At 40.0% G+C, this 7,663-nt stretch overlaps 1 protein-coding gene and 1 long non-coding RNA gene across 3 annotated transcripts; both read right to left on the minus strand.

Moving 5' to 3' along the window:
- Positions 1–416: 416 nt before the first annotated feature.
- HESX1 (HESX homeobox 1) lies at positions 417–3,962 on the minus strand. The gene is made up of 5 exons (XM_042017968.1): positions 3,777–3,962; positions 2,312–2,570; positions 1,998–2,203; positions 1,588–1,689; positions 417–669 (listed from the first exon to the last, which is right to left on the minus strand). The coding sequence occupies exons 2-5, from the start codon at positions 2,523–2,525 to the stop codon at positions 571–573; spliced, it is 621 nt and encodes a 206-aa protein (XP_041873902.1). The 5' UTR covers positions 2,526–2,570; positions 3,777–3,962; the 3' UTR covers positions 417–570.
- A 667-nt stretch (positions 3,963–4,629) lies between these two features.
- Positions 4,630–7,525, minus strand: LOC121659660. 2 transcript variants are annotated; one of them, XR_006014409.1, is made up of 3 exons: positions 7,428–7,525; positions 6,138–6,283; positions 4,630–5,567 (listed from the first exon to the last, which is right to left on the minus strand). It is a non-coding gene; the product is annotated as an uncharacterized LOC121659660 (long non-coding RNA). The 2 variants fall into 2 exon arrangements; XR_006014410.1 differs by lacking the exon at positions 7,428–7,525 and adding an exon at positions 6,672–6,711.
- Positions 7,526–7,663: the final 138 nt, after the last annotated feature.

The raw sequence follows: 7,663 nt of genomic DNA on the forward strand, positions 1-7,663 counted from the left end.
TAATTAAAATTATATAAAAAGATTATAATTGTCAGCTTCTTTTAACTGAGCAATTGTTCAAACTGAAGAGCCAGTTGAATATTAGTCCTTCCATTTGAGACACCTTTTTCTAAAAACCATGTTCTTTATGAAAACTATCATATTCTTTATAAATAAGCTATTTAAACTCCAATGTGACAAACTGTTTCCAGTAGCAAAATTTATTTTGCATCTGGTTTATTTCAGACTTGAAACAGACTTCTCCTAAAACCATAAAGCTTTGTCAAGTCACCTGCAGTAATTCATAGTAGCTGAAAATCTTGTGCAACCCAGGGTTTGCATTTTTTTGAACTGCAAAAATATCTCAACTTCTTTGAAAATACTTACTCAAGTATATAGGAAAAGTTCACTTTTTCCACAAAAAGTAGATTATAATAATACTTCAAGTATTTACAGTTTATTTGAATGAAAATTATAATAAAATTTCAAATCTGAGCATAAATTCATAATTACTATATCATTACTTAATACAGGTTATGAATAATCATTCATTTTCTGCAGTAGTACTGTAACAGCAAGCCATCCTTCCTTCTACTCTAGCAGGCTGGAGGTGAAAGTGTTTTTCACCATTAGAAACTGAGATTCTCTGTGTGATCTTTTCAGCTTTGCACGACGGTTCTGGAACCAGATCTAAAATGGAAAGAGAAGGGATGCTTTTCAGAAATACAGCAGTGGAAAGTATTCACACAGCATTACACATTTGTATGGTGACACCAGTTTGCAAGTTCAATATAAATTTTAAATCTGCAGATGATAGCATGTAGCTACCTGCTGTAATTTTAACACCATAGATGAAGAAAATAATATCCCCAGCTTAACTGGAAAGTAAGAATCAGCTTCACTGTAATTAATATAAAAACTGGTATTAAATTCAGTGACAGAATCAGACCCTGGAAGATCCTGAACATCTGGAATTCAGACACTTACGGTGTTATTTCTTCAGCTGCTTAACTATTTGCAACATCAAGTTTCCCATCAGGCCAAATATAATACTTGCATCAAAAGCCTGATAAACAACAAAGCAAACCCCAAATTCTAATGTTTACAGTATGCTTCTTATCACACTGAACTACCTGGAAATCAATAATTAATATCCCTGAATAGATTTGGCTTTTGGCAGATAAAGACATAGGTTCAAACACTTATTTAACACATCTATGCTCTGCTGGCAGTCTTGCAAAATGTGCAGGCAGTCACACAAATTATGTCCATACTTGTTTCAAATACATTTTTCAAATATGGTGACAAGCAAAATATAAATATGATTTTAAGGAAATGATCAAGTTCTGCACATAATAACTAGAGATTAACAGAGCAGATATTGTGGAAATATTATAGTGATGAATACCTCATCAATGCTATGGAAGGCTTTAGATTTCAGAAGGAATTCGATGGTTTCCATTTCACAAATCATTGAAGGCACATATGTACATTGATTTAAACTGAGAATATTAACATCCTTATTACTGCTGTCAAACTACTTACTTATATAGCCAGAGAGTACATACAGCTGGAATTACAGAAAAGTTCAAATCAATTTTTATTTACCTGGATCCTGTCTTCATCTAACTCTAATTTGCGAGCTAACTCTTCTCTAATATCAATGCCGGGGTAGGAGTTCATTTTAAAAACATTTTCCAATACTTCAATCTGAGGAGATTAAACACACTTGTTGAATAGTTATCACTATGTTCATAGCAGTAAAACATAAAATAAATAAAATAACAGCTTAGTTTGTTCAACAGGAGACTTCTGATCAGTGTTTGCACAATTCTGATTCCATAGATAAAGAGAGGTCTGCTGAAATTAGCAACATTCCTGTTAATTTACACTAGTTCCTGATTACATTTCTCTCTGCCAAGGTACATCACACTGAATTTATCAGCTGTTAGAGGTTTCTTCCAACATTTTATTAAACTACATTGTTACTCATTTATTAAGTAGGAGGAAAGCCCTACCTGGTTTCTAGTGAATGCAGTTCGTGGTCTTCTACCCCTGTACCAGCTCAATTCTCGTTTGAAAGATAGCCTTTCAGCGACTGAAAAATATTTTTCACACTTGAAAACTTTTTCCTCTTGCACTGGATCACTTCTAGCATGAAATAATGGATTTTCATAGCAAACAACAGGGATTTGCCGATGGGGATCACTGTCATCACCTAAAACTAGAAAGAACAAGAAAAGGAGAGCTTCAATTTACTGGTTTGCAGTAGAAACATGCCAATATTTTTAAAGGGTGAAAGCTTGAGAGGTTACAAAACAGACCGACTTACCCAAACTGCTGCATGCATCCATCCAGGGTCTGTGAGGTTTCCCAGCTGGAATGCCATCTTTTTTCTGCTCCAGTCCCAATATACTCTCAATTGAGAAGGAGCACTGTGTGGCTTTATTCTCTCCAAAGCCGGGCACCTTGCGCAGATCCGGAGAAGCTGCTGTGTTAGCAGCACACAGCGAGGGACCGGCCATGCCTTCGCCCTCAGCCAGCATAGCAGGGGTACTGTACTTGCATTTCTCCACAAGTCCTCCTTATAGCTATGTTGACAAGGGGGTTGGATTTGCAACGTCATTAATTAAAATCCTTTATTAGAAAGTTTTAGCATGTCAATGAAAACTCTCCCACCAAGAGGCACGAGGAGTTAATTGTTTATTTGTTTGCAAGTAATTAGCAACTAATGGTGACACTAGGGGGGCCACCAAGGGGGACAGAAAGTGTTATCTCTCCTAACCAGAGCATCGACTTAACTTTCTCAAAAGAAGCTGTGCACAAATATAGTACTTCTCTTTTATTTGAAATCATTAATGTATAAAATCAGTTTTTTAAAAAACTTTATACTCTAATGGACTCCACTTACCTAAACATAGAAGCATGATAGGAAACCAGTCAAGTAATAAGTAATCTCATTTAAGTGAATTTCCTTCCAAGGAAATTTAAAAAATAATCTCTTAATGCTATTAGGGTAATCCCGATGAAAATGCCTCTGTTTTTTCATATGCATATGTAATGGTGAACGTGGTCAATAAAACAACAATAGCTTTTGGCATAAGGCACTGTGCAGTGGGTTGGCAGTGTTGTCAAAGCTCAGTGTAATTGCCTTCCAAGTGCCTGGATTAGTTAATAGGAACAGTTGCACCAACTATTTTAAATAATTCATGCATTCATTTTTCTTATGAAAATAACTTTGTTGCAGCCTTTTTGAAACATACCAGATGTGAAATTTCCTGATAATTCTTCACTACATCAAAGCAAAACTTCAAGTAATAGAACTAGTACACTCAAATGTACAGGTTTAAAAGCATCCTTTTTCTCATAGATGCCTCTCCCTTCTCGTAGGTTTATAGCAAATAGAAGCATATTTAAATCCTACAGAGCAAACACTTAAAAAATTATGAGTAATGGGGAGAAAGGAGATAAAGGCTTTGTAATGGGGCTCAAAGTCAGATTTCATCCATTATAAAGAAAATACTGAGTATAACATTTTTATATTCAAGCTCATCTGTCAGTTACACAGCAGTTTACATCACATGCTCAAAAACAGCTTTTGGTTCAGGACAAGAAAAGGAGGAATTTCTGTAGAGACACTATAAAATCAAGATTTATCCAAAAATAACAGGCAAAAATGAAAACAATATTTTCATTTCAGGAGGAACAGTTACCACTCCTACTGGCCTTTGTGTTGTGCAGTAAGATTGCTGTCAAACCAAACTATTAAAAAGTGATAATTCCAGAAGTGATCTTACCAAGGGCACATCTCAGCACAGATCAATGGATCTTGAAGCAGCATCAATCCACCTGCAATGATCACTTGCAAGCTGAGCTCCAGCCACCATTTATAGACCTTAAGCCTTCACTTGAAAACTGTATTTCATTATTTTGGCCCATTAGTAATGACCAATACTACCTTGCAACCCATGTGAAATTACCTATAGACTGTTGGGGAAGATGGAACAGGAAAACCTTGGAAATATGATTGCCTGACAAAAGATTTTGGGAATATGAAAACTACAGGCAACATCGAAATGAAAGCCACTTTTGAAATACCAGGTCTTAGTTACTGAACAACTAGAAAACAATGGTATGGCCACTGAAGTAATCCCCTCTTGATGAAACAATACCCTCTGCTTGCAAACAGGTCCAAGGGTCAGAGCAGACCCTACTAGCTCAGCAGAAGGGGTCCAAAGAGTAGTTTTTAGAAGTTAAGATGTAACACTCTATGGTAATATAAGGACTCTTATAGGCTGTATGTAAATGCTATAGGATTTGTATCTTGTATTAGATTGGTTAGTGACAATTAGAATATTCAGTACAGAAGATGATTTATTGTATTGTAACCAGGACTTCAGACATTCTCACTTCTGATTCTGATTCTCTCTTCTCTATTCCTCTCTTCCACTTCTACTCTTACTTCCACTCTTGCTCTTACACCCTCTCTCTCTCTCACCTGCTTACTCTCTTGGGCCTGCTCAGAGCTGAGTCTAGCAGCTCTGAGCAGTGCCCCAATACCCACGCCCTTTACAATAAACCGACTGTGTCCCAAGACCTGCCTATAGAGATCTCCATCCGTCTCCGTCCCGACCGAAACCCGTAACCTACAATAGACTTTTAGCTAAATACCTTTGTAGGGGCAATTAGAGCAACACGGCAAACATTAAGCTGGGAATACTAAGTAATCAATAATAGGAAAACTCACTGCTCCTTGGATATGCAAATCCAATCCTCTTACAGCATCACATACTTGATGAGGGAGCAAACTAATCTCCCTTTCAGACTTTGCACCACTATTTTTTGCCCAGGGACAGTGGAGTTCATCTCTTTAGTAGATGAAGCTCTGGTTCTTTATGGATGGGAAGCCTCCGAGGGCTGTTTACACCAGCCCAAGAGACCACACTGAGAGCTCTTGGGGGCTTTGCTCTGAAGCCCCAGCCCTTACTCTTGCTGCCTTTTGCTCTTCTCACCCACTGCTACTCCACTGCTGGGTCACCTTCCACTAGAGCCTGGGCAATATTTTTTTTCCAGGTTTTTTAAAAGGCATAAATGGTATATATTATCTTTCTTGATTAGTTATCACACTCCAAAAATCTGCCTTTCACCACACCCTTACCACAACTTCTTTACCCAGCACTATTTCACCACCTCAGAAGTCATGCTGCATAAAGCTCTCTTTCAAATATGTTTTGAACATGAATAACAAGTATTATATTCAAAGCCAACTGCAAAATTCCCAAGTTTTTTAAAAGCAAGAATACCTCAAAATGGTAACACCAATTGTCACAAAACAAAAGCAGTTAGCTATTTCTTGGCTGAAGTAAAAGCTATTTTGGCAAAGGGAGATTGAGTGAATGCAGGTAAATTCAAGGTTAATCCAAAGTTGCCACTAGCAAAAGTATGAGAAACAGTGTTAAACAGTGAGAAACATTGCAAATAAAGCCTGCCTTATCCACACAGCTTTCACCCTCCAGCAGAGGCAAAATATTCTCTCCGTAAGGGCACACATCTGGCATCCTCTAAAGATCTGTTCGCTGCTCTTCTCCCTGTTGACAAAGTGCCAAGGGTTAGTTCCCCACATTTTTAAGGCCTCTTAGTAGATATTTTGGAGAAAGAACAACAAAAACCAAAACCAAACAAAAACCAACCCCCCTAAAAAAAAAACAACAAATCAAACAAAAAACCCCAACCCCACAAATCAAAAATCCCAAACAACAACAAAAAACCCCGCACACACTAACAAAAGGCCTACAATACTGAAAACAGTGTAACACTAAAACCACGCTAAGAGGATTCAGAGGGATTCTTCAATTCATTACTATCACATTTGTTGCTGTCAAATTTGTAGCCCAAGTAAAACTTTTGGATGCCACTTACAGCTGTAAATACGCAGAGCTAACTAAACCCAGTCCACTTAAAGTTACTACCTTCCTGAATTCCACTGGGAAAATGCATCTTACAGTCCAAACCAGACCAATTTCTTACAGGAGACTGCTGTAGAACTTGGTCACAAGTTAACTGTCTCAAAACCAGAAAGCACATCTATTTATAGGTCATGAACCAATGTTAATGCCCTGTCACGTGGTTACAGGTACAAGACTTAGTCTTTAAAATACCTTGTAAGATAACCCTGAATTATTACCCTCGTTGACAGGGGAAGGGAGAGGTGCTGTGACTTTGTTTCAGTCAGGTGAATCACCGGCTGAGCTGGTAAATGAATTGACTGAACAGAGCCTTAACTTGGAAATTTCTTCACCATTCCCTACAGGGAAAAACAAAACAACACAACAACAAAAAAACCCTTAAATAACACCACCCACCAAAAAACCCAAACCAACAAACAAAAAAAAGCCACCTCAAAAATCTTTAATTGTTTGTAATTTAACACACCAGCCCTGTCTTTTATCTGCTTTTAAAGGTAAATCATGACCTGATACAACATAAAGACAGGTCTCCATAGCAAGACTGCACAATCATTATCATTTACTCTGCTGAATGACTTAATGCACTTTCTAATCTGTTCTTATACTAAGTTCACCTGGTCCCAAATAGGCAAAACCAACAAGGGAAGTGCCTCTTTTTTTTTTTTTTTTTTTTTTTCCCAGCTAAGAAGTATAATCAGTCTACAAAGTCTTGCTCTCTAAAAGTACCTGAAAGGAGGTTGTAGCCAGGTGGGGGTCAGTCTCTTCTCCCAGGTAACAAGTGACAGAACAAGAAGAAACGGCCTCAAGTTGTGCCAGGAAAGGTTTAGATTGGATATTGGGAAAAGTTTCTCCATGGGCAGGGTAGTCAGACACTGACAATCACCATCCCTGGAAGTGTTCAGAAGGGGGGAGGATGTGGCACTTGGGCACATGGTTTAGTGGTGAACACAGGCTGCTGGATTAATAGTTGGGATTGATGATCTTAGAGGTCTTTCCTAACCTTAGTGATTCTACACTAATTTCAGAGCTGAACCAGTTTTCAAGTCTAACCAATGATCTGTTTCGATTCCTGTGAACCCTCAATAGTTTTGAGCATTTAAAATCAGTCCCCAACCTATAGCACCACACTTCCTCAGTCTAAGGCAGCAGAGAGCCTATTTTCTAATATCTAATCAGAATCTCCCACCTCAGCTTCAGGCCTCTTGTCCTCTCACTACAAGCACAGTAGAAGTGACTGGCCTCCACCTGGGAGGACCATCCACATGGCAGGGATAAGAGGCGACTTCCAAAAGGGACGCTCCAGGTAACATAGAATGAGGGCCAAAGATGCTTCACAACGGCAGGGACCCAAGCGGGCTCCCCCGCTGTGGGGTGGCCCCCAGGGTAATTGTTTATGAAGAGACGACAGCAACGCCCAGAGCACAAACAGAGCTGGGAGGGCACTTTGCCTGACACTCATGACCCGCACTGCCGAGCAGTCACGTCAGCAGGGACACGTCCCGGCTGCCTCCGCTCCGGCCCCCGCACGGAGCCGCTCCCGGTGCGGAGCCTCCGCCCTGAGGGGCCGCGGGCGAGCGACCCCGCCCTCAGCCCCGCGCCTGCGCGCGAACGGGCGGGCCCGCCAGCCAATGGGCAGCCGGGCAGGCGGGGCAGGCGGGCCAATGGGAGGCCGGGCGCGCGGGGGGCGGGGCGGGACGTCCGGCGCCCGGTGGGCGAGG

The sequence above is a fragment of the Corvus kubaryi genome, unplaced genomic scaffold (assembly GCF_017639235.1).
Source record: "Corvus kubaryi isolate FWS band 111438036 unplaced genomic scaffold, C.kubaryi_AGA036_p1.0 124, whole genome shotgun sequence".
Lineage (NCBI taxonomy): Eukaryota > Metazoa > Chordata > Aves > Passeriformes > Corvidae > Corvus > Corvus kubaryi.

Bases quoted from the DNA above. Each gene is read 5' to 3' on its own strand.
- HESX1 (XM_042017968.1), bottom strand. From the start codon at position 2,525: ATGCTGGCTGAGGGCGAAGGCATGGCCGGTCCCTCGCTGTGTGCTGCT. The intron at 2,204-2,311 runs GTAAGTCGGTCT...TGTTCTTTCTAG, and splicing joins GGATGCATGCAGCAGTTTGG to TTTTAGGTGATGACAGTGAT. The intron at 1,690-1,997 runs GTAGGGCTTTCC...TAATCTCCTCAG, and splicing joins CTGCATTCACTAGAAACCAG to ATTGAAGTATTGGAAAATGT.